A 26,676-nucleotide genomic window follows, 5' to 3' on the forward strand; every position below is an offset into this window, starting at 1 on the left:
GCAAAAACAATAACCAAGACATAAAAGACTATACACTATATGATTAAATTAAACAAAAGTCTAGAAAATGCAAAACTATGTTGTCAGAAAGTCAATCAGTGATTGCCAGGTGCTAGGGGTTGAGTGAGGGAGAAGAGAGACAACTAAGGGATCTGGGGCCACACTCTGGGGTGATGAAACGTTTCTATATCATGACTGTGGTGATGGTCCCATGACTCTATACATTGGTCCAAACTCACTGAATTGTACACTTAAAATTGTATACAAGTTATACTCAATAAACTGATTTTTTAATATAAAAATAAATTTTAAACTTACAAAACAATAGAAGGATTATAAATAAGCAAAGAATATGAACAGATAATTCACAGAGAAGGAAAATAAAATAGTCACTAAACATATGAAAAGAGTTTCAAATTTAATAGTCATCATGAAAATGTAAATTAAAACCACAAAGAGATGCCATTTCACATTCTTCTATTTTTCTTCTTTTTTGTTTTTTGTTGTTTGTTTTTTGTTAACCCTCACCCGAGAACTTTTTCCCCACTGATCTTTAGAGAGATTGAGAGAGAGAAACATCAGTGTGTCTCGACTGCTTCCTCCCCCAAGCGGGGATGGAGCCTACAACTGAGGTATGTGACCTTGAATGGACTGGAAACAGTGACCCTTCAGTCCATGGGCTGATGCTCTAACCACCTAGCCAAACTGGCTAGGGCAGTGGTCGGCAAACTCATTAGTCAACAGAGCCAACAGGACAACGATTGAAATTTCTTTTGAGAGCCAAATTTTTTTAACTTAAACTATATAGGTAGGTATATTGTTATTAACTTAATTAGGGGACTCCTAAGACTTAGGAAGAGCCACACTCAAGGGGCCAAAGAGCCGCATGTGGCGCACGAGCCACAGTTTGCCGACCACGGGGCTAGGGCTCACATTCTTCTAAATCAATGATTATTTACCTCAGGCACTACCCAAAAAAAACCCTAAAATATCCTGGTCATTACTCACCACCATGCATTTGGGTACAGCACCTGATCTGAGTCCAGCTTCTACTCTTCCACAAATCCCAAACCCCTCCACCATGTTCTCCAGCAAAATTCCTTCCATCCTAACTCTTCTCTGAAGCGTCCCATCTTTTCTCTAAAACCTGGCTCTCCCCTGAGATTCCCCTGCAGCCCTCTCAAACGGTAGTTTTCTCTCCTATAACCCTCACCCACCACACCTAGGGGTGGGGAAGCTGTCCAGGTCGATCCTCACTGCCTTTTCAAAATTACTGTATTGCCTTCTTTCACTGTAAATCCTTCCCCTTAAAAGCTCTGGCTTCAAAGCTTATGCTATTGGACTTTATCACCTCCCACCATTCCTGGTTGCATATATAGATGCTGGTTACTTCCCTTACATTGAAAAAATATTATTACCTTGTTCACTATCACTATCTCCAATATTACCCCACTAATAATTATTGGTGAATTTAATACCAATACAGACAATATTAAAACTCTGCTCACTCTTTGGAATTGATCTCCTCTTCTCCAATATCCTGTCCTTCTTCCTATTGCCATCACCCACTTCTATTGTCATAGACTTTATCAATAAGGTTATCCCTTTCATAATTTCATTTCCAAGTATTTCACTCTCCAATCACCACTCCTGACTTCAACAACTCTTTTCATTCCATCAGGACCTACATCCTGATCCTATCAACGTTTTACTATTTCAATCAGCCCCAGTTCTTACTTGCCTCCTAACAAAACACAGATTCCATAGTCAATACTTCAATTACTCAACTTTTTTGCACCTCTCTCTCTTTACTAACTTGGCAAAATCCCAACCCTAACCATTCCATGCCTTAACCTGAAGCCTCTAACTGGAGAAAAAATTCACCATGCTACCTGGTAATACTTTAAACTCATGACCACTAACTTCAAGGGCCATCTGTCCTGTCAAACAATCCTACATTTCCGCAATTCATTTCCTAGAACACTATGTCATGCCTTCTTTTTTAATACAACCTCTGTGCTAGAGGCTTCAAGTTTGTCCTCACTCTGTTTCTTCCCTGCTCTGCATCCTCTTCCCTGTTCCATATCCAGCTCCTCCTCCCAACTGCCCATCTTCTGAGCAACAGCAACCACAGGCCCACCACCAGATACTTGCCCTACACATTCACAGCCACAAAGAAGCAACGGTCCTCCATACCTTTTTGGGGGGGTTATTTATAATTGTTTATTTTTATTTTATTTTTTCACCACCTTTTATTCCCTCTCTGCCCTCTTCCACCTCCACTCCCTCCACCCCATTCACTACACTGTAGTCCATGTCCATGAGTTCTCTCTCTTTCTTTTTTGTTCAATCGCTCCACCTCCCTCTCCACATTCCCCGCCCCCCGCCCCCCCCGACCCCCGCCCAGCACCTCCTCACACACCAGAGCTGTCTGTCTGCTCTCTATCTGTGAGTTTGTCTCTATTTTGCTTGGTAGTCCAGTTTGTTCATTAGATTCCACAAATGAGTGAAATCATACAGTACTTGTCTTTCTCTGACTGCCTTATTTCACTTAGCATAAAGTTGTCCAGATCCATCCATGCTGTTGCAAAGATTAAAATTTTCTTCCTTTTTACTGCAGAGTAGTATTCCATTGTGTAAATGTACCACAGCTTTTTTATCCACTCATCTACTCAAGGACAGTTGGGCTGCTTCCAAATCTTGGCTATTGTAAATAATGCTGCAATGAACATAGGGGTGCATATATTTTTTCTCATTGTTGTTGCAGGATTCTTAGGATATATTCCCAGCAGTGGGAACACTGAGTCAAAAGGCAGTTCCATTTTTAATTTTTTAAGGAAACTCATACTGTTCACAGCACCAATTTGCATTCCCACTAACAGTGCACAAGGGTTCCCTTTTCTCCACATCCTCACATCCTGGTCAACATTTGTTGTTTGTTGATTTATTAATGATAGCCATTCTAACAGGTGTGAGGTGATATCTCATTGCAGTTTTAATTTGCATCTCTCTGATGATTAGTGATGTTGAACATCTTTTCATATGCCTACTGGCCATCTGTATGTCCTCATTGGAGAAGTGTTTATTCACGTCTTTTGCCCATTTTTAAATTGGATTGTTTGGGTTTTTTGGTGTTGAGCTTTATAAGTTCTTTATAAATTTGGGTATTTACCCCTTATCAGAGGTATCAATGGCAAATATGTTCATCCATTCAGTGGGTTCTTTTTCCGTAACTTTTATAATAGACCTTCTCCTTGGCTCTACTCCAATAGCTTGAAATGCCTAGCATTCTAATATAATTCCTCTAATAATAATCTATACTAATAAAAGGGTAATATGCTAATTAGACTGGGAGAGCTTCCAGGAGACCTTCCGGATGTCCTTCTAGACAAAGCCATGGTGGCAGGGCTGAGGCAGAGGCGGTTAGGGGCAATCAGGCCAGGAGGGGAGGGCAGTTGGGGGCAAGCAGGCCGGTTAGGGGCAATCAGGCCAGGAGGGGAGGGCAGTTGGGGGCAAGCAGGCTGGTGTGGGGGGGGCAGTTGGGGGTGAGCAGGCTGGCGGGGGAGGGCAGTTGGAGGCAATCAAACTGGCGAGGGGGCTAGCAGGCTGGTGGAGGGGCAGTTGGGGGCTAGCAGGCTGGTGGAGGGGCAGTTGGGGGCTAGCAGGCTGGTGGAGGGGCAGTTGGGGGCAAGTAGGCTGGCAGGGGGACAGCTGGGGACGATCAGGACGGCGGGGGGGGGGGGGCAGTTGGGGGTGAGCAGGCTGGTGGGGGGGCAGTTGGGGCCAAGCAGGCCAGCAAGGGGGGGGGGCAGTTGGGGGCAATCAGTCTGGCAGGGGGAGGGCAGTTGGGGGTGAGCAGACTGGTGGGGGGGCAGTTGGGGGCAAGCAGGCCGGCAGGCAGGTGAGCGGTTAGGAGCCAGCGGTCCTGGATTGCGAGAGGGATGTCCTAAACCGGCAGTCAGACATCTCCCGAGGGGTCCCAGACTGGAGAGGGTGCAGACCGGGTTGAGGGACACCCTCCCCCCGACCCCATGCACCAGGCCACTAGTTCTATAATAGTCATGGTAGTTCTGCTTTCCTGATTAAACACTGAATTTTTGGTACAGGGAGTGGTTAAAGGGAAATAGGACCTTAAGGATATGAACCTTAAATTGCTTCTCTGAGTTGATAAAAGCCATTAATGACCCTGTTTCCAGTGGTAAAGGGGACACTAGCAGTCTATGGCATGCAGTGGCAAAATACTTAAATTACCACCTCAGACAAGCATAACAAAGAACCTATAAAAGACAAGGCTTTGACCCAGTAGTTGTTGCCATAGAACATTTTTGTAAAAATGAGTTGTATAATGGGTTAGTTGCTTCTAAGTACACTGGAGAACTTGGTAAAAGAAAATGAGCTCCGAGTTTTAAATTCACAGCTCAAGGTCTGGGTAAGTGACTAGAAATGTTCTATGTTGCTTTAATAAGAAGCCTATGTCATGTGCACACAGGGTTGAGATTGCCGAAAGGCATACTCTGCAGGCTGAGTTACAATGCAAATTCAATTCACACCCTTGTGGGGCATCTTATGTTAAAGTCAGGACCGTGACTGGGAAGGAGTTGGGGCCCTGAAAATTAGAATGGAGACATATGGGCAGACTCTGATGCAGTTAAATACCCTGAACCCCTAAATTCCACCAAGCCTCCTTTGCAAGTCCAAGTAGTTCTCCATCCTCTGTCTCAGGAAAATCATCTCCCTTTGCCTGAAGAATGTGTAGTGGCCTCCCCTGAGACAGCTGCCTTAAAGGGACTGCTGATGTTCCTGAGGACCCACCCCAAAACTTCTCATCATCTAGACATACAACCAGCCTCACATCCCAGAAGGTCCTGGGGGTCAGACAAAAAACGTGGCCAGTGATGATATGCAATACCTCCCAAATGGACTGCCAAGATTTGGACAATTTATGTCAACAGAAAGGTGGCAGAAACATATTCCAAAATCCCGTTCCCTGTAGGGTTCTGAGCTAGAGCTGGGCAAAGAGAAATATGTGCCACAGAAGACAGGAGAAGAGCAGCAGCCCCTGTGCTCTGAAAGTCGGGGTGGTCTAGGGTAATGAGAGACAGATGCGGAGGCTCTGGCAGCTCTCGTTTGTCCTCACTCTTCTTTCCGCCCACTCCATGTCCTCTTTCCCACTCTGCACCCAGCTCTTCTCAACTGCCAGCCTTGCTAACCAACGGCAACCCCAGGCCCACCAGAAACTTGACTGAGAACGCACAGCTGTGGAAGCTCTGTCTCTGACTCCCATGCCAGTCAGTCCACTTCGGCAGTGTCATGCCAGAAGCTGGGTAGTGACAGCCTTTATGACTGCATGGTAGACCCGTGGGTGAGCAGCTTTATACTATAGGCTTCATTCTTTCATTTTTATAGGTCCTTTCGTGAACATTTTAGGAAAATAAACAATTTTAAAGTAATTTTAAACATTTCAAGCAACCTCCCTAATTTGTAGCACTCTGAGTTCCCTAAGGAAAACAAATAAAAGCAGCTTTTCAGCCTAAAAGGATAAAATAAAAGGACTTACATCGTTAGATTGAAACAATCGAGTCATGGCAAAGAAGGCTTCTGTGGCTTCTATAGTTCCAAAGTGTTCCCCCTAAGTAAAATCGAAAACAATAATTAAAGGTTTTTCTCTTTATTTCTGCAAAATTCTTTTAGAATGCAGGAAAAAAAATCTGTTTGTAAACAATGGCCTTTTTGCTTTTCCTGACTTAGCCATTTATCTGCTCCTTAGTTAAAATAACTCAGTATCACACAGCGTGCTATAAAAGTTCTAGAATAGTGGTCTCTAACTTTACAGCAGGAACTGTTTTAATACCCCTGAAGAACTGTGATTTACAAGGAGGTAGAGATGATGGCAAATTGAGTCCCTAATCAGATTGCAATGTTATTATTACACTTCCTACAAGCAGAGATCATACCCAATACCTTTCTATAATCCAATGCCCATCACAAAGCCTGTCATTCTCATTGGAACATAATAAATATTGGACTGTAAAAAACTATTACGGCCCTAGCTAGTTTGGCTCAACGGATAGAGGATCGGACTGCAGACTGAAGGGTCCCAGGTTCGACTCCGCTCCAGGGCATATGCCCAAGTTGCGGGCTCGATCCCCAGTGGGGGGAGTGCAGGAGGCAGCCAATCAATGGTTCTCTCTCATCATTGATGTTTCTATCTCTCTCTCTCCCTCTCTTGTCCTCTCTGAAATCAATCAAAACATATTTAAAAAAATAAAAGAGAACCACATTTTTTGTGTGTAACAAGGTATTAAATAACCTATTTCACTTATAGTCAAAACACTGCAGATCACAGGCTACCTGAAACATTACCATTTCAATGTAATATCTTCATTAAAGCAATCCAATAAAATGTCAGGCCCAATCACTTTCAGAACTTTAAATTTTACACAGAATGTAAGTAATCTTCACTCTATTTGTCATGAGTCTAAGAATAAGCCAATTTTGATGAAACACTTTGAAAGCTTAGGATGAAAGACAAAGTGTAATAGTTTGCAATCGCTTTAATCAAAATATCCAACTTCTTCTCATCAGCAAGAGATTTTCCCTCTTACTTTCATAACTGCTTCCTGAATACCTAGAAGGCCAGGTACTCTTCAGTCATATTGGTAAAACTTGAGTGCCTACTTGACTTAAAACTCAGAAAACATATAAATATGTTAACTCTGGTAGAAATTTAAAAGTATTTTTCCACCAAGCTCCCCCAAGATCTAGGCAAAAGAAAAAACTAAGATTCCCAAACCTGTTTATGTATCAGCCTGTGCTTGATAAGTTCCTTATCAAGATAATTAAGTGTTTCAACATGAGTTGCCCATCAAAGAGCTATTGCCCAATACAAAAGTGTATGCTACTCTGAACCAACACCAACCACTCAAAGCTCTGCTTATATAATGGATTTAGGTAACTTGAACACAACGTGTGCTTTGAAAAGTTAAATCAAACTAACTGTGCCTTAAATGTTCCCAGTATGATACCACAGTGGGATATGGCTTTTTGAACTTTATTTAAAAGTATGTACTTGGCCCTGGCTGGTTTGACTCAGTGGTTAGAGGATCAGCCCGCGCACCAAAGGGTCCTGGGTTTGATTCTCAGTCAAGAGCAGGTACCTGGGTTGCGGGTTACATCCCCAGCCCCAGCTGGGGCGTGTGCAGGGGGCAACCAATCAATGTGTCTCTCTCACATCAATGTCTCTCTCTCTTTCTCTCTCTCTCCCCCCTTTCTTTCCCTTTCCTTCCACTCTCTTTAAAAAAAAAAAAATCAATGAAAAATAATATATTCACTTCCACTCTCTCTACAATCAATGGAAAAAATATCTTCAGGTGAGGATTAACAACAACAAAAAAAGTATGTACTCCTTGCTCAATTTCCATTTGCATACTACAAAACTTTATTATGTCTCTAGATGAAGTCTTCAGTCATGAAGCAAAGATAAAATATTCTCATGGAATTGAAATTGGAAACCACAGTCTTCTTAGCACTATACGTAAACCATCTGAGAGTGTGAGGGTGTGTGTATGTGTATGTGTGTGTGTGTGTGTGTGTGTGTGTGTAAGAAACAAAATCACATTTTCTAAGGCCCCAGAAATTTTATGAAATGTTTTAAGTCAACAAGAACAAAAAAATAAATACATTTAAAAACTTAAATTAGTAATAATAATGGCAAATAGAAGCTATTTCATTTAGGGCAAATATTTTTGTTGGTTTTGTCGGTTATATCCCAGTGTCTAAAACAGTGCACAGGACAGCAGATTAGTAATAAGCATTTGCTGAATGACTGAATGAAAACTATTCCTGAATGCTTACTATGTATCCAGGACTATTCTCAATGCTTTATATTTATTATCTCAGTGAATCACTACAACTTCATAAAACAGATATTATCATAATCCCCATTTATAGAAAAGGACATTAAGGAAGAATCATATTATTGTAATGGTGGAGTAGGGATAATAAATATAAAATTTGAATATTAAAAGCAAAGCTTTAAAACATCACAATATACCCACCCAGACCCCCAAAAGGGTACAATATCTATTTAGAATATGTCTAAGGTTCTGCGCTATGTTTTTAGAGGAACATAAAGACCTCTGGACCATTCTAAACAACATGTTTTAACATTAACTAACACTTGATACATTCAAATCAATGTTGAGAATCTACTATGTGCTTAGCTGACTTAGTACTTCATGCATAAAAGTATATGTCACAGACCCTGTCCTCAAGAAGTTTTACATATTATTTTATTAATCAAACATTGTTCATTTTTTAAATAAGTGAATTTTTAAAAAACAATTATACTTACCAGAAAGTACTTTACTATATGTTATGTATTTCTATTCTAGGCCACAACTCTGAAGAAAATTAAAATAATTTACCTGGTTCAGTAAGTAGATAATCTTTGTAAGAATATGCAAACATCTTCTTGGATTAATGGGTGTTTCATTGAATAGACGAGCCTGGAAACAAAAAAAAAATCAGTTATATATATTTTCTACTTTTCTATCTCAGATTACAGAAAATCAACCTTAATAAAATAAAGACTATTATGTATATTAATAACAATATACAAATAATGTTAACTAACAATAGTTTTCCACTTATAATGATATATAACTTATTAAATGTGACCTTGATTTTCCATTTTATACTGTCTTTCCCTTAGATATTCTGCTTCAACTTTGTAAGCACTGTTAAGAATCACAATATTTACTGACATCACCTGAATATAATGAGTTTAATATCTATAACTTCCTTCAATAACCTTGCACTAAATACCTCTTCTGGCATTTTATTTAAAATTCTCAACATGTGGCCCTAGCCAGGTGGCTACGTTGGTTGGCGTGTCATCCTGTACACCAAAAGGTTGTGGTTTCCGATTCCCAGTGGGGCCTGTACAGGAGGCAACCGAACGATGTTTCTCACATCAATGTTTCTCTCTTTCTTTCTCTCTCTAAAAATCAATGAACACATCCTCCATGAAGATTAAATACATAATTCTCAACATGTAGCACAGTCTGAATGTTTTTTACATTTCTCTCTCCTCTGACAAGCAAACCCTTTTCCTTTTCCCTCAAGTCTATATTCTCTGAACTCAGTTATAGTCCTTAATTCTTATTTTGGATCTCAACATTCCAGGGGCTCTCTGCCCACCATTCTAAAATGGAATGGAAAAGAAGAAACACCATATATTTCCGAGCCATACCTCCTGTAAGACAGTACTCTTCTCCAGATGCCGAAAAGGGTTGGAGCCACTACCTATAGTATAAAACAAAACATATCTTTAATAGCTGCCCTGCACAAACTTACTTTCTGCCAGATACTGAATGTTTGGGATCTCTCACCTAAGTGAAGTGACCACTTGGCTATATCACAGTGATCATCATCACTACTATGCATATAAACTAAATATAATCATTTTTATTCGGAAACGATGCCTGTCACTGCTTTCTTGTAAGATCTTGTACTTCTGCAGGAACCCTGCCCAAAATGAGTGTCTTCTTTGCCCTGCCCTCTTCTTATATGAATATTATACAAGTATCTGTCAGGTCCACACGACCAAGGTTAATGAGATCATGGTAGGGCCCTTTGGAGTGCCCTAAAGGCAAGCACGACTGTATGTGTTTCTAACATTCATTGTGAGGCAGAAGAGTCTAGCAGCTAATCATATACACTGAAAGGTGGAAGGGGCCACGGAGGTTTCACTAACCCAACCCTCTATGAGAGCAGCTATCAAACACCGAGTTTTGTTTTGTTTTGTTTGTAAGGTGGCTTAAGGACCTTCCTCTTCTGCTCTGGGCCACGGTATCAGGGCCAACTCACTTTGGGACGCATGAAAAGGTCTATGTACCATGCGCCAGGTAGGACCTCTGGGAAGCAGACCGTGTAAAGACCCCCGGGAAGACTGTGAGGCTCAAGGCACCTCCAAGTTCACGTACACACACACACACACACACACACACGCTCCGGGGGACCCGAGACTCGCTCTGGGCCTCGCACGCCCAGCACCCCTCGCCTCTTACTCTTGCACACACATCCCCTCCCTCCGCCACCTCCCCGGCTCCCGCCGCCGCAGCGAGCAGCCCACCCGAGGCGGGCGGGGCGGAGCCGGCTGCGAGGAGCGGCGCCCGGAGGAGGGGAGGGGGCGGGGGCGGGGCGGAGGGGAGGGGGCGTGGGCGGGGCCGCCGAGCCGGCTGGTGCGGCGCGGGGGCGCCTGCGCGGCCGGGCTGGGGGAGGGTCCGGCGCCGGGGGAGGGGCTAGGGGCCGGCCCCGCTGGAACGGCCCCCGGCGCACCGGCGCCCACGCCCCCGGTCTGCAGTCCCCCGAGCAGGTGCGGCGGACGGGCGGGGGAAGGGACCCCCCGCGGCGGGGGGTGGGCGTCAGAAGCCCAGCGCGTACCAGACTCCTCGTCCTTCTTGTCGAATTTTTTAAGCATCTTGGACGACTTCCCAGCGCCCAGACCCACCGCAACCTTCCCAGGCGCCGCAGCCGAGCGGAAGAGGCTGCAGGAAGGCGGGCCCCGCGCTCTGGCGCGGGTTGGGCCGCCGACGCGTCACTCGGGGAGAAGGCCCGCCCTCCCCGGCTGCCGCGACCGCTCGGGTCCCCTGGGGCCGTGGCCACGCCCTCTCGTCTTCCCCCCGCCGGCGGGGGCGGGGCCAGGCGCCGGGTCCCGGCCGCGTGGTGGGCGCTGCTGCCCGGACGGGTTGGAACCCCCGGCCCACCTTTCAGCGACCAGGCAGCCCATGCCCGCAGTGGGCAGCATGTGGTTTTATTGGGTTGACATGCCCTGGACAGCGTCTTCTTTGGCCTCTCGGTCCCCGGAGACCGAGGCGAGCGGCCCGAAGGATTTATTTTTACTTAATGACAAAGGTCTGGTTTAGAAACCACTGCTTGACCCTTCCGTTGCGGAAGGCACTCTGCCCGGGCGCGGTTTTGGTGGGCTTCATGTCCAGGAGCGATGCAAGGGTTAGCGGCTCCCAGTCCTCCTTCCCGGTCCGCATGGCCCTTTCCGACTTCTTGGAGACTGCAACAAAACACAGGGTACCTTGTGAGTGTGGCTCTCCCGAGGGTCCAGAAGGACACTGGACATGAGGCATGACATCGACCCACTGGGAGGGAGAGTCAAGTGGTCTTTACTCTTAGTAAGAGCACGGACTACCATTCCTTACCTCCCTCAAAACCTAGTTTAAAGCACTGCCCCGTTTAGGGTCTTCCCCGTTTAGCCTCGCCCCTCTCAAATGATTCCATCCACAACCACATTGATATTCATGTAATTCTTATAAGGTACAGTCACTTGTATATTCTTATACCTCTTAGCCTTTTCCCGAAGTGTGTTGGTTTTGAGTCTCAACTGTCTATTATTGAGTGCTCTGAAATTCTTCAATGGGTCCCAGCTGCCTAGTGGAGAAAACCCAAGCCCTTCATATAACCCAGGCCCTTCATGACTTGGCCCATCTATCTCAGACATTGAGTGCTATTATTGGTGCTTGATTAAGTGTTTAACACTTACTAGCGGTCCCATAAACGTTCTTAAATGAATGATCATTTGTAAGGAGCATTCTCCTTATACCTTCCTCCATTCCATGCAACCTTATCTCAACCTCCCCCCATCCCCTCCAATCCCGCCCCCCCCCCCCCCCCCAATGTCCTGCCTCATTCAGGAAGACACTCCTGGACCTCTCAGACTGACAGACTGACAGACTGACTTATCCTTTGGCCCTTCTAGAACAGTTTTTCTCACGTATGATATGCATACTCTTGGGTAGTTTTAGGTGATACATAAACATTTAAAATTTTAATTATTATGAATTTGATTAAATGTCAGAGAAAAAACCCATGTAATTAGTATATCAAACCCATGTTAATGATATGGTATTAATTAGGACAAGAAAAAAAATCATTCAATAAATAATAGGGCAAATAACTTATATACCAGAACTTTTAAAGCGGTAGGTGAGGCAGTTTGGGAAGCACTGTGCTATGGCGTCTTGAAATTTGAAGATGTAAGCAGAATTCAAAGCCTAGCACCCTTGAGCCTCTATCAGTTCTTAGCTTCTGTGCTACAAGGAAAAATAGTCTCCAGAACCTCCATGAGAGATGGCGATTTGCCCTTAAATCTCATCTCCATGGGTTGCCCCTCCTGCCCACATCTCAATCCTGTAGGCCACTGCTTTGAAAAAGAGGTGCTTACCATCTTCCTTCTTATCTCTTCCATAGACTTTAGCAAAGGCGAGCTGAGGGAACATATTTTTCTGCTCCCTCAAAGTGCAGACGGTTGAATACTTCCCTTCACTCTTGAAATCATTCTTGGTGGAAAACCTTAACAAAGAAAGTTCATTTAGTAAATCCCAGGGTTGGGTGTTAGTGGAACCAGTCACTACGCTCTCAGATTCCAGGGGAGGAGAGCAGGTGACGACAGGTGTTCCTTGGTACAGGGTGGGACTATTGTTCATGAAAGGGAGGCTTCTAGAACCTAGCCTGTAAACCTGCTAAGGAAGCTCAATCTCTTCTCTCCTCTCCAAATGGGATATAGGCTGCTCATAGAACTAGTTTCAAATAAAATCTCATAGCACAGTGTTCCTATGCTATAGCCCTTACCATGCGCTGAGGGGGGCGGGGGCAGATTTTTTCCTGTTTCCTCAAATCATAGACCTTTGGCTATTTTTTTCTTCACTCTTGAAAATCCTTCTTAGTGAAAAACCTTAGCTCTGAAGGAGTTTCTCTTAGGGTGTAAAAGATACTGGGGATTGGGTGTTATTAACATACTGTTGTACCTTTCTATACCCTAACAAGCAAAAAAAGTATTAAATCATATTGAAAAGACATGGTAACATAATAAGGAAGTGATGGGAAAGAAAAAGAGAACAAGAGCGGCCAGGAGTTCACCTAAACAGTTGTTCTTGTTTGGATTTCGCATCCTTCAACAGCGTCACAGGGAAGACTGGTGTCAGCTTAGGTCTTAACCTTTTTTTCTGAGGCAACGGGGGTACGTAGGTCTCAGTGGGTTTGTGCTGATAACTTTCCTGCAGCAGAGGAAAGAAGAGAGAGTAAGGGAGTCAACCAAGGACCTTGGCACTTAAAGTTCTGGGACTAAGTTCCAGTCCCCCAACATGATCTGACCAAACCTGTGAGAGAAGGAAGCAGGCACTCAGAAACCAAAAAAAGAGGAAGCAGTTCCCAGTGGGCTAACGCATGTCTGTTTCCTTGCCAGATGACTTGTTCAACGCTTTGCCAGTTTCCTTAGTACTTGATTGAACTTGCCCCCTGGTCCTTAGAAGAAAGTGGTGGAAGAATTTACCCGGTTTTGAGAAGGATTCAATTAGTGAATTGCTTAGTAAATCAAACATTTGACAATAAGTTGGGAAAAAAAATTCATAGGACTCTACCTTCCTTTCTCAGAAATGGCTACCTCATTCACATTCTATTCTCTGAAGTGAAGAGGCCACAAAATGCAATGTTTTGTGATGTAATAATGTCATCATTCTTAAAGGTCAGAGTCAAAGACTTTCAGAAAGGATAGTAAAAGTCACCTAGTCTAACAATTTATCTGACACTCATTTCACCTACACACTATCTCTATCAAGTGGTCAATCTTTCTATACCTAAAACACCAACCTAGCCTGCCAGTTATGGCTCAATGGTTGAGCATCAACCTAGGAACCAGGAGGTCATGGTTTGATTCCTGGTCAGGGCACATGCCTGGATTATGGGCTTGATCCCCAGTAGGGGCATGCAGGAGACAGCCAATCAATGATTCTTTCTAATCATTGATGTTTCTATCTCCCCCTCTTCCTTCCTCTCTGAAATCAATAAAAGTATATTTTTTAAAAACCCAACCTATTTCATCTTTGATTAGCTGATAGCTGTAACTTCTAACTTATAGTCCTAATAGAACAAATGCAGTGTCTCTTCCACAGAGTTCTTAAAGAATTTGAAAAAATCCATCAAGTTTCTCCTAAGCTGTCTCTCTGTCTCATCTAGGCTCAACATTGCCAATATTTTGAAATTTTCTTTATATGACATGGCTTGGGGTTCCTATTCTCCTGATTTATCTCACTATAACTCATTTGGGAAAGTTACAATTAATATTCTTCCCAATGTGCAGTAATCTGAAATGAAAACAATATGTGAGATGTCACAATTGCAGGACACATCCCATCACCCCAATAAAGTGTCAGATGTCATCAACTCTTCTAAGAGCCTACTATTCAAATTACTATCTAAACTACACTATCTAAAATCACCACTCACACCCATTCTGCTCAGTTCCTTTATCCTGCTTTGTCTTGGCATTTATCACATGTTTACATTAACTGTATGATTGCTTATGATCTGTGTGTCTACCTCACTAGAATTAAACTTCATTTGGGTGAACTTTACTTTAGTCACTGATATATCCTTATTACCCATAACAGTGCTTGGCACATAGTAGGTGCTCAACAAATATTTGTTGAATGAATGAAAAAAATGAATGAATGACCAAACTACTTAACTGATATATATTGAACTTTTTCTTTCAGAATTTTAAAACCTCTTTTTTTTAATACTTGGTGCTGAACATGTCCTTTTAATTCTGTACTCATTCTATATAATAAAAGCCTAATACACAAATTGTCCTCTCTACCAGGTGTTCGATGGGGAGTTCAATCGCTTGCTATGACATGTGCTGACCACCAGGGGGCAGCGAGAAACATAGAGGGTGTTGGCAATGTGGTGCTGGCAGCAGGCAAAAGTGGAGGTGCTACGGGCCCTGATGGGCCCTGATGACAGCGGGACTGTGGCAGGATGGTGGAGCAGGTGATCAGGCAGCGCCAGGCCAAGGTGGGTGTGAGCAGGGCCTGATCGCCCTGCCAGTCGCCCTGCAGACAGCGAACAGTGGTGGTGGGGCGGGGGCTGGGCCACCACCTGGCTTCCAGGCACTGAGGGAGCTGGGCAGGGGCCTGATCGCCCCACTGATCACCTCACAGACAGCGATCAGTGGCAGCAGGGGGCGGGGCTGCCACCTAGCTCCCAGGCACTGAGAGAGCCAGGCAGGGGCCTGATGACTCAGGCAGAGGGGAGCACCCAGGGGCCGAGATGCTGTCCAGGGCCCAGAGGTTAGCTGGGACCTGCCCTTCCACGACAGACACTCGTGCTTTGATTGCCGGCCAGGTCTAGGGACCACATCCATGCACAAATTTCATGCACCAGGCCTCTAGTTCTCAAATACCATCTCTAGTTTTGAGGAACAGGCATCCATCCATTCAAGTTACCTCGCCTAATAGGAGTTTTATTGTAAGAGCACATGTGCCTAGGAAGTAAGACATAGCTAACAATTTGGCCACAAAAAGAGCAGAACCCGAACAGAGTTAGATCTCATAGCAGAAAAACAAGAATGAAGAAGTTATTTTGAATCCCAGATAGCACTAGTTAAGTAACACCACTACATTGAGTTGATGTATCTTGATTCTACATCATATTATTAATGTCTTTCCTACTTCTTCCTGCCTGCTTCCTCCTCTCTGTTCACTCCTTACCCTGTATACCTTTTTTCTATCTATAGCTTCTGCATATCTATTCTAATAAAAGGGTAATATGCTAATTAGACTGGATAGACCGGACATCCTTCCGGACAAAGCCACGGTGGTGGGGCCAAGGCAGAGGTGGTTAGGGGCGATCAGGCAGGCAGGGGAGAGTAGTTAGGTACAATCAGGCTGGCAGGGAAAAGCAGTTAGGGGCGATCAGGCCAGCAAGGGAGAGCAGTTAGGGGTGATCAGGTTGGCAGGGGAAAGCAGTTAGGGGTGATCAGGCTGGCAGGGGAGAACAGTTAGGGGCAATCAGGCTGGCAGGCAAGAGTAGTTAGGAGAGAGCAGGCCAGCAGGCAGAGCAGTTAGGAGCGATCAGGCAGGCAGGCAGGTGAATGGTTAGGAGCCAGCAGTCCCAGATTGCGAGAGGGATGTCCAACTGCTGGTCGGACATCCCTCGAGGGGTCCTGGATTGGAGATGGTGCAGGCCAGGCTGAGGAACCCCCCTCCCCCACCATGCATGAATTTCGTGCACCGGGCCCCTAATATATATTATATAAGTCTAATATGCAAATTGTCCCCTTGGGAGTTCAACCGGATGACCGGGAGTTCGATCACTCGCTATGACATGCACTGACCACCAGGGGTCGGCACAGAATGAAGGAAGGCCCCAGCTGGCAGCCAGGGAAGGAAGGCCCCAGCCAGCAGCTGGAAGGCCCCAATCAGCCCTGATCTATGACCAGGACTAGGGACCCTTCCCATGCACATATTTTGTGCACCAGGCCTCTAGTTCATTTATATTCCCCTATGATTTCAACCTGCCCCTTTTCTATTCTTATTGTCTCTATACTATCTTCTTTATTTCTTAATTGTTTAAAATGTTTTTTTTTTTATTGATTTCAGAGAGGAAGGGAGAGGAAAAGAGAAATAGAAACATCAATAATGAAAGAGAATCATTGATTGGCTGCCTCCTGCACAATCCCTACTGGGGATCGAGCCTGAAACCCAGGCATGTGCCCTTGACTAGAATCAAACCTGGGACCCTTCAGTTCACAGGCCGGCACTCTATCCACTGAGCCAAACCAGCTAGGGCTTTAATTTTTTTAAATTGATTTCAGAGAGGAAGGGAGAGGGTGAGAGAGAGAGAGAGAAACATCAATGATGACAGAGTATCATTGACTGGTTGCCTCCTGCATGTTCCCCACTGAGGATTCAGCCCACAACTTGGGCATGTGCCCTGACTGGGAATGGAATCGAACTATGATCTCCTGGTTCATAGGTCAACACTCAATCACTGAGCCATGCTGGCTGGGCTAGACTATCTTCTTTATGGCTTCTCTGTGTCCTTTCAGCTTCCATTCCCACTGCCTCAATATTTTCCTTTTCTAGTTCAGATGCCTGCAAACAAAAATCTGAATAACTGAGGGATTTGGGTTATTGGTAAGTTGGTTGGTTTCATTTTTGGTTGATTTTTTTTTTGGTAGTGACCACCACAGGTCACTATTATGAATTTTAATTTCCTGCGTCTGGTGTGCTTTTCTGGTCCTAGCTAGGAGTAGAGGACCAAGTCTAGTTACACAAAATAAGACCTCTTAGGGCAGTGGTTCTCAACCTTGGCTGCACATTAGAATCACCTGGGAATCTTTTTAAATTCCTGATTTCTGGGCCTAATCCTCCGGAAATTCTGTTTCTTTGTTATGGGGTGGGGCCACAACAAAGGTGGTGGGTTTGATTCCTGGTAATTTAAAAATAAATAAACAAATAAATAAAATTTTTAAAAAGAGCAAGAGACACCATAGGCAAGATATTAGTTAATTAACTCCTTTGTCAGCATATAACTTTGGATACTAGTATTTTATCTTCTATTTGAAAAGAAATCTCTCACTGCCATTCATGTAGCAACTAAGGAAATACTAATTCCACATTCACTACACTCTATTATAAGAATCTGTCTTGGGTAATTCCACCCCCAGCTTCAAATTTAACTATATTCTTTTGTTTGTACTTTCATTTATTTCATTTAATTTCTTCTTGTTCTATTAGGCCCTCTCTCAAGACTATCAAGATTTGTTTTTATTAATTTATTTTAGAGAAAGAAAGACAATGATTTGTTGTTACACTTATTTATGCATTCATTGGTTGCTTCTTGTATGTGCCCTGACATGGGACCGAACCCACAACCTTGGTATATCGGGACACTCTAACCAACTGAGCTACCTAGCCAGGGCTATCATGATCTTTTTTAGATCCTGATTCCTTAAACTGATTTTCTTCACTTCTTCTGCTGTTGATTTAGTTCAATTCCTCAGCATCTCTTACCTTGGTGATTGTAGTAACATCATAACTAATTTTTCTGATTTTTGTCTCTTTCTCCCAACCTCAAAAAAAAAGGATATTTGATTATATCCTTTTATCTTCTGCCATTTACTCTCTTACAACTCCCTAAATGTGCCTCGCTTGCTCATGTCTCCATGGCTTTGCCCTTCCCTCTGATTGGAGTATTCTCCTGTTCTTTGTCAGGGGTCATCTCTTCTGTAAAGCCTCTCTGATTACTCCTTTTCTCTCAACAGAACTACTGTGAGTTCTGTAGCTTGTATATTCTCTTATGATTCATATATCTTGGTATATTATAATTACTCATTTACTGATCTGTCTCTCCTGTTAGACTCCAAGTTCCTTCAAAATAGAAACTGCCCTATACAGTAATCATCTTTATATTTTAGTTCTTAGATTAGTGTATGTTCACTGATTGGTTACCAGATTGGATTTGAACTTTTTTGGTATATAAGAGAGTCCCAAATGTCTGGATACTGTGATAGTGAATTCCCTGCTCTGTTCCTCTTCCCTTCTCCTGACACCCACAAGCAACAGGTAGAAAGTATAACCCTTGGCTCCTTTCCCATTTAGGTATTCATTCCTGTTCCTTAGTCTTCACTGTTCAGTTTATCCTTTGCTATTTTATATTCAACTTGAAAGCCAATGGCTAATTTACACTTTGTGAACGACAAACTAAATATCTTTGGCTAAGGAGAAACAATCTCAAATTAAGATTCTCCTTTCTCTGGGCAATGAAGTTTCATGACCCAAACTAGTCCAGATCTTTCTCTCAGTATTTCCAGGCGCTACAGATTCTGTTTGGTGAAGCACATGACAAAGAAATAGAGGGAAGAGGTTGGCTCCTGAATACCATGTGACGTTAGCTTCCTTCTTCAAGCTAATGCCTCATTCTCCAGGGCCCTTACTTAGGGTGCCAGGAAACTTCTGCAGGTGCCATTACCTTGAGCAGTACCTCCTTGGAAAAGTAATGTGGTTCGGTGTCCTTTCCTTGTTGCTCTATTGAGGGAAGTGGGTTGTTGGTCATTATAAGTATGGTCTTATCTTGATCATACTCTGTGACTTTGAGCATGAAGCTTAACATTTTCCTGTTTCGAGTCACAAATTTCTGCAGTGTGGTGGGCTTCAAAGGCTCATAGTACCGGCTCTGAGCAGACAGACAGAAAGGTTTCCAGAGAGACAAAGGGATTAGATCAAGAGAAGGTTAATAAATCCATTGGCTAATCTTCTGCCTCTGTGGGGTAGGGACAGAGGCTGGACAGGGGCTGGACAAATCTGCTCTGAAATAAGTTTATCAGAAAACGTCTGGCGCTCACTGGCCCTTTCTGCCCTCAGAGTATTCCCCACACATTGCCCGAGGGGCTGGGGAAATGACATGAAAAGCTTTCCACAGTCAAGAAAGACGACTCAATTCTTCTGAAAAGGTGTAACAGAATCTGTTCAATACAGTGGGGCAGAGAGGTTTCTCCGTTAGATCTCGCTGGTCTTCTCTAGCTCTCTGAGAGGCAGAGGCTAGAAACCAGGGACCAAATCTCCTTGTCGAGGCGTTTGGAGGCTGGGGGCAACACCAACGTTCTCACTCACTAACGTTTTCCCACGGGCGCAACCGCATTACCGTGCATAATAAGCACAACGTTTTAAAAGGAAAAGCAGTCACAAAAGACAGCATGTCACTTAAGATGTGGGTGGGGGCAGAGGCAGTTCCACTAAATTTGCTTTTCCATCAACAGGGGGACAGGGAGGAAGGGAGAAGGAAAGAATGAAACACCTTCTGATTATTAATAACTTAAAAAGTCTATTTCAGCTACAGGGACCACCTTCTTCCCAGTACCTTCCCCCTCCCTCGCCGTGGCCTTTCTCTGCACTGCTCTAGCCAGTGTCCCAGGGCAGCTCTGCCTCCCTGACCCCACAGCCTGTGCAGTCACAGAGGTGGCAGCACTTAAAGGCCTATGGATATTCTGTCTCCAGCTTGCACCCCACTGCTGAGACTTGCTCTTAGGGATCTCGGGGGTGGGCGGGGGGGGCGGGGGAGGGAAGAGGGGATAGGCACAGGGGAAAGCTTTTCCACCTACCAATTGTGGATGGACTGTGTAATACTTAAGGTTCTCTGGAACAAATTTTGATTGCCCGGTTGCATAGGAAACCTAGAGACAGTAATCGAAATTAGTGGTTTCTAGTGGCAGGATCCTAAACAATATTCCATTCCTGACTCTCACTAAAATGTGGCCGCTGCTTCAGATGAACGAAAGGGAACACTGTGCTTCGTGGTTTGCACCCTGGGTTTCTGGAATGAGAGCCACAGCGTGGAGAGCTGCGTTCTGAGACAGCCTGACCGGGAAGCTTGTCCATGGACATGGGGACCAGATTTATGAAATGGCAGGTCAAGCTGTTAGGAGGTGAAGTCGACAAAGGCAGCATTAAAGGGAAGACCGGGACCAGTCACTCCACGGGATCACACCTCCTTCTTCTGCCTTTTCATTTCTATGGGAGTGAAATCAGGTGAAAATCAACATGTAACTTGCTTTCCACCTCTTTAAGGAGAAAAGGAAGTCACAAAAGGGCGATAGCTTAAGGCCGTGGTTCTCAACCTTCCTAATGCCGCGACCCTTTAATACAGTTCCTCATGTTGTGGTGACCCCCAACCATAAAATTATTTTCGTTGCTACTTCATAACTGTAATTTTGCTACTGTTATGAATCGTAATGTAAATATCTGATATGCAGGCTGTATTTTCATTGTTACAAATTGAACATAATTAAAACATAGTGATTAATCACAAAAACAATATGTGTTTTCCGATTATATATGTTTTCCGATGGTCTTAGGCGACCCCTGTGAAAGGGTCGTTCGACCCCCAAAGGGGTCTCGACCCACAGGTTGAGAACCGCTGGCTTACAGGTTGTGAATGAAAGGAGCCCTGGGGATTGCTGCCAACTGAGCTGGGAGCCGACAGGCTCACAGAGGAAGGGAGAAACATTTTGCATTTCTGAATGTTTCTGTGGCATGTAATTCTTCCCAAAATGTTACCAAAAATAACTGAACGTTCGGTAAGACTTCTGTCTACCACTTAGTATTTTTCGGCTGGTGGTAGTGCTGGTGATGGGCAGATTGCGTGTCCTGCCTGGTGGTTGCCCAGCCTCAAGCTGAGCCTTAAGTTACCTAAGGATGAGTAAATCAACAGGATGAGAATCCAAAGCGAAAAAAGCTGAGTTCCCTCCTTCAGGCTTAGCAAAATCAGAAATCAGAACAAGAGGGAGAGAACATAATCCTGTATTTGGGCCCTAAAGATTGCCACGTCCCCAAGAAGGTGATGTGGTAAGATGGGGTACAGAAGAAAGGGAACACGCACTTGAAAGGGCGAATAAAGCAATCAGGTGAACAGAGAAGAGGAAAGTAGTAAGAATGGGGCCGATGTGGGATGAGGACAGGCCATTACTATGCGCCAGAAAGAAAATGTCAGGAGCTGGCAATTGCAGGGAGTTGGGAAGGACAGGGCGGAGTTCTCGCAGAGTCACTCCACACATCGCTTTGGGAGGGTGGGGTGAAACATGGGACAAATACAAAGATGCAATAATTTAATTTATTACCTTTTGGAAAACTGAAGTCCCTTGGTTCGAAACAAAAGCATATTGTGAAAAACCTGCTTCACAGATATGCTATATAAAATACATACTTAGAATCAAATAGAAGTCTCAGAAAAATGTATTTCGGGAGAAGATGTAAAGGCTTGTTTTCGGGGGAAGATGTAAAGGTTTTTTTAAAAAATGAGTTATAGTCCTGGCTGATGTTGCTCAGTGTTTAGCAGGGGTCCTCAAACTACGGCCCGTGGGCCACATGCAAATACAAATATTGTATTTGTTCCCGTTTTGTTTTTTTACTTCAAAATAAGATATGTGCAGTGTGCATAGGAATTTGTTCATAGTTTTTTTTTTAAACTATAGTCCGGCCCTCCAACGGTCTGAGGGACAGTGAACTGGCCCCCTGTTTAAAAAGTTTGAGGACCCCTGGTTTAGAGCATCAACCCACGCTCTGAAGGGACATGGGCTTGATTCCCAGTCAAGGGCACATACCTGGGCTGCAGGCAACCAACCAATGTCTCTTTCACATCGATGTTTTTCTCTCTCTCCTCCTCCCTCTCTCCCTCCCTTCCACTCCCTCTCTAAATAAATAAATAAATAAATGGGGGGGAAAATGAATTATAGTGGGGAAGGTCTCTGGGCAAGATGGTTTAGCCCTGGCTGAGTATCTCAGTTGGTTAAAGCATTGTCTGGATACACCAAAGTCGTGGGTTCAATCCCCAGTCAGGGTATATACAACAATCAACCAATGAATGAATTAATAACTGGGACAACAAATTGAAGTCTCTCTCTCTCTCTCTCTCTCTCTCTCCCTTTCTCTCTCTCTTTCTCTCAAATAAATAAATTTTTAAAAATATGTTTTCACTCCTGAATTTTTCTGAGATAGTGCATCTCTGTTCCAAATTAGTCTCCAGTTCACAAAACCCACAAGCGTGTCCAAATTGGAATATGTTTTAGTTTTATGTTGAATAACAGTATCTCTGGCCAATAAAATAAAGTTGCCCTGAAAAAATCACTTAAATAGAATAAACCTGGGGATGCAACCAAACTTTTGCTGCAAGAGGTGGTCATGTACCCAGCCAGCATGGCTCAGTGGTTGAGCACCAACCTATGAACCAGGAGGTCATGGTTCAATTTCTGGTCAGGGCACATGCCTGGGTTGCAGACTCGATCCCCATTGTAGGAGATGCAGAGGGCAGTCAGTCAATGATTCCCTCTCATCATTGATGTTTCTATCTCTCCCTCTCCTTTCTTCTCTGAAATCAATAAAATATATATATATACACACACACACACATACATACTGAGTGGCCAGATTATTATGACCACCTGACGTTTGTAGGCAAATTAGCTATAATTTCGCACTGAAGTTGCTAGAGGGCCAGACCAGTATAAATAGGGAAGCAGGTTGTTTACCACAACAGTAGAAGTGATTTTTTTCCTGAAGATATGGGTGAACAATGCGATTTAACAGCCTTTGAACATGGGATATATATATATATATATACACACACACACACACACACACTGAGTGGCCAGATTATTATGACCACCCCATCAGTACTTCGTTGGGCCCCCTTTTGCCTTCAATACTGTGGCGATTCTTCTTGGCATTGACTCCATGAGATGTTGAAAGGTGATGCAAGGAATCTGACACCATGCCTGATGAATAGCACTGTCCAGTTCTGTGAGATTTGATGGTTGTGGAACCAGCTGCCTGATGGCTCTTTTAACTTCGTCCCACAAATGCTCAGTTGGATTGAGATCTGGTGATTGTGGGGGCCACCTAAGCAAGGTAAAGTCTCCCTCATGTTCTTGAAACCACTCCTGCACAATACGAGCACCGTGGCATGGCACATTGTCTTGTTGGAAGAAGCCATCTCCATTGGGATATGCCATCAACATGATAGGATGAACCTGATCAGCAACGATACTTAGGTATGTTGTGCTATTCAGACCTTGTTCCACATGAATTAAAGGACCCAAATCATGCCAGGAAAACATGCCCCAAACCATAACACTGCCCCCACCAGCTTGAAGGGTTGTACTCATGCATGTGGGGTGCATGCTTTCATGCTGTTTCCCCAAATTCTCACTCAGCCATCTGCATGATGCAACTGGAAACGTGATTCATCGGACCACATGACTTTTTTCCAATGCTCAACTGTCCAATCCTTGAGTTCCGATGCGAATTGGAGACGTTTTATCTTGGTAACTGCAGACAACAAAGGTGTTTGAACAGGCCTTTGGCTTCCATACGATGCAGTGTATGGCTAATTTGCCTACAAACGTCAGGTGGTCATAATAATCTGGCCACTCAGTGTATGTGTGTGTGTGTGTGTGTGTGTGTGTATGTATGTGTGTGTTTATCTCCCACGTTCAAAGGCTGTTAAATCGCAGTGTTTACTCATATCTTCAGGAAAAAAAATCACTTCTACTGTCGTGGTAAACAACCTGCTTTCCTATTTATAATGGTCTGGCCCTCTAGCAACTTCAACGTGAAATTATAGCTAGTTTGCCTACAAACGTCAGGTGGTCATAATAATCTGGCCACTCAGTGTATATACAGTGGCGCCTTGACTTACGAGTTTAATTCGTTCTGAGACCGAGCTCGTTAAGGAGTTCATTAACTCAAATTACTCTATCAACTCAATGCAAAAAATCTGCGGAGAGACAGCTGGTATCTCAAAAAACTCGTTAGTCGGGAGCTTGTAAGTCAAGGCCCCACTGTATTTAAAAAAAAAGGAAGTGGCCATGAATTCTAGGTAAATTGGGGTTTAACACTCACGCCCTAAGATCCCTGGTTTGGTGCCCTGATTTATTGCTGTTGTGTCCTATCTCTTCTCTTTTCTATGTCTCTGTTTACCTCGCATAAAATTGGATCAATTAACCTTGCTATATGACTCTTGACCCTTTTTTTTTTTTGCTTTTCAACAGGAATTTTGTAAGACACAGCTTATAAAATATTCTAAGCTACTCTAAAGAAAGATTACAAATGAACATTTGCGAATTCTCTTCCTTACCTCATCACCATCCGCATTTCCTTTCTCAGATTTAACTGCATTAGTTCCTGGAGCCTTTGATTTTTCATATGAGGAGCTGAAAAAGAAGCAGAACATCCAGTTGCTCAGAGGCCTGGTCTCTGCATGTTTTCAATCTCCTTAACAAAGTTGGGAGCCTGACTTAGAAGAGCCCAATTTAGGTGATCACTAACTGAAAAACCTATGGATAGTAAAGAATAGGATTCATTATCCAGCTTGTGTCCCAAAGGGAGGAGGTGGGGGTGGGGTGGATGGGTTGGAGGAGAAGAAACAGAATCTCAGATTGAAGAGTTAAGCAGGTGGGACCTCTTGGAGACATCTGATGAGTTAATTTCTTCTAAAATAGGAGTTTTAGATCACTAAAGGAAGTGCTCTAGTAGACTGGTTAAGGAACTTCTTTTAGGTGGCTGGACCCTCAGCATACCCTTGAAGATGACCTACTTCAATTTTGAAGGCCTACTTGCCTCTCTCCATGGAAATGGTTCTGCCTGCACCAATGATTAGCCAATGATTCCATAAGAAGGAATCTAGTTAGTGGAACTTCACAAATAAATTTCCAATTTTTAATGATCAAGCTTAGATTATGGGCTCCCTTATGTTCCTAACCATATCTAAGTTTCTCTTCCTAGGAGTGGGGTAGTAAAAATAATAATCAATAGTAAACATTCTCATACTCTGCTCTTTCACGTACACAGATACCACCCGCCTTTATTCCTTGACTGATTCCTATTAAACCCATTACTTCCTGAACATAGTAAAAGATGCTCAGCAGTAAGATTGGGTTAATAACCAAAATAAGTAGATGGTTCCCTTCTTGGAGACAGTTCCATTTGGGGGGTTATCTAGTTCAAATTAAGTAGGATCCTACAACTACTTCAACTAGACCTCTCTCCTTTAAAAATGAAGGTAGTAGAGTAAGGGCCAAATAAGAAAAGTAGAAATAGTCAAGCTATGTTGTTGGTGGGTCAACTGACTATAGCATGGTACAAATAAACCCAAATCCAGGATCAATCCCATTCAGGATGGCTTCCTTCCACCTCAAGCCAATGTGGCTCAATGGCTGAGCGTGATCCATGAACCAGGAAGTCATGGTTTGGTTCCAGATCAGGGCACATACCTGGGTTTCAGGCTGCATCCCAGGCGTGGGGTGTGCGGGAAACTGCCAAACAATGATTCCTTCTTATCGATGCTTCTCTCTTTCTCTCTCCTTCTCCCTTCTTCTCTGAAATCAAGAAAAATACATATATTTTAAAAAAATAGTCTTAAGGAGAGCAGATGATACCTTGTGGTCGGACCAAAATACATTCATCCACACTTAATATCTTAAAGTTTGTGCCCTTTTGATGTGTCCTATTTCCCTAAGTTACCTAATAATATATTACAATTTTTATTGTACCACTTTAAAAATAAATCTTTGGTGTCTAAAAGGTAGCACTGAATTCCAGATACTTTTCTTCAAGGACAATTTAAGGCATAGAGCTGCATGAAAAATGCTTCCTTGGCCCAGCCGTGTCTATCTGGGACAGCCTGGTGCTTTTCTTTTGGCAAAGCTACTCCAGTTGCTGCATGAAACCCAGACCAAGATCTGGTTTTCCTATTTGAGGACAGTCAGTCAATTGAAGCATTTTTAATGAAGGTTTACTGTGTGGCTAGAACTGTTCGCAGTGCTATCAGCTACAAAATAAGTTCCTATAAGATGGTATTTATAACTTAGTTGGGCAAACAAGACCACACACTTGGTAAGTCTTCTTTGGTTCATTGCTGTTCACTGCTGAATGGGCCAACCCAAAGTAATTAATCACCCAGACGCCAAACTCTGTGCCTCTGAATGGTCCACGTTCTGTAGGGGTTCAATTCAACACAAACACTGTTTCCTTAGCACACACTGTGTGCCAGCCCCATTCTTGATCCTGTATGGGAAACAAGAGAAGACTGATGGGAGGAGGAAGTGATGGTTAAATCTGAAACAGGAATGAAAAATCTCTCGGGGCTTCAACTTCCCCAGCTATAAAAGTGGAGAGAGTTAACCAAATGCTGTCAAGGTGACATTCCAATTCTATGATGTTGGTGAGATTTATCTACATAAAGACCTGAAATAAAATTAATTCATGTGTCAGTAATGGGGGAGAGTTGGAGGAGCAGACATCCCCTTTCAATACAACCATGTTTGTC

At 43.6% G+C, this 26,676-nt stretch overlaps 2 protein-coding genes across 2 annotated transcripts in view; both read right to left on the reverse strand.

Annotated features, from left to right (window-relative positions):
- The window catches only part of COPG2 (COPI coat complex subunit gamma 2), a 220,151-nt gene extending 209,626 nt beyond the window's left edge, over positions 1 to 10,525 (reverse strand). The window contains exons 1-4 of the mRNA XM_070423904.1: positions 10,447 to 10,525; positions 9,254 to 9,306; positions 8,427 to 8,507; positions 5,558 to 5,629 (exon numbers count right to left, since the gene is read on the reverse strand). Coding sequence (XP_070280005.1) covers positions 5,558 to 5,629; positions 8,427 to 8,507; positions 9,254 to 9,306; positions 10,447 to 10,483 — 243 coding nt within the window. The 5' untranslated portion in view covers positions 10,484 to 10,525. The remainder of the gene's footprint in view (positions 1 to 5,557; positions 5,630 to 8,426; positions 8,508 to 9,253; positions 9,307 to 10,446) is intronic.
- A 376-nt stretch (positions 10,526 to 10,901) lies between these two features.
- Positions 10,902 to 26,263, reverse strand: TSGA13 (testis specific 13). Its single transcript, XM_070425048.1, has 8 exons — positions 26,241 to 26,263; positions 25,622 to 25,726; positions 24,487 to 24,562; positions 19,958 to 20,029; positions 18,829 to 19,032; positions 12,934 to 13,070; positions 12,239 to 12,366; positions 10,902 to 11,071 (listed from the first exon to the last, which is right to left on the reverse strand). Exons 1-8 carry the CDS (start codon positions 26,261 to 26,263, stop codon positions 10,902 to 10,904), a joined length of 915 nt encoding a protein of 304 aa, XP_070281149.1.
- Positions 26,264 to 26,676: the final 413 nt, after the last annotated feature.

The sequence above is a fragment of the Myotis yumanensis genome, unplaced genomic scaffold (assembly GCF_028538775.1).
Source record: "Myotis yumanensis isolate MYYU_CA2020_CCGP unplaced genomic scaffold, mMyoYum1.0.hap1 SCAF_9, whole genome shotgun sequence".
Taxonomy (NCBI): domain Eukaryota; kingdom Metazoa; phylum Chordata; class Mammalia; order Chiroptera; family Vespertilionidae; genus Myotis; species Myotis yumanensis.

What these genes read in the sequence shown, in the direction of transcription:
- TSGA13 (XM_070425048.1), bottom strand. Translation starts at nt 26,263, where the DNA reads ATGAACCAAAGAAGACTTACCAA. An exon ending in ACACAGTCCATCCACAATTG is followed by an intron (nt 19,033 to 19,957) that starts GTAGGTGGAAAA and finishes CTGTCTGCTCAG; the next exon opens with AGCCGGTACTATGAGCCTTT. An exon ending in AAACAAGAACAACTGTTTAG is followed by an intron (nt 12,367 to 12,933) that starts GTGAACTCCTGG and finishes TTCTTTGTTAAG; the next exon opens with GTTTTCCACCAAGAATGATT.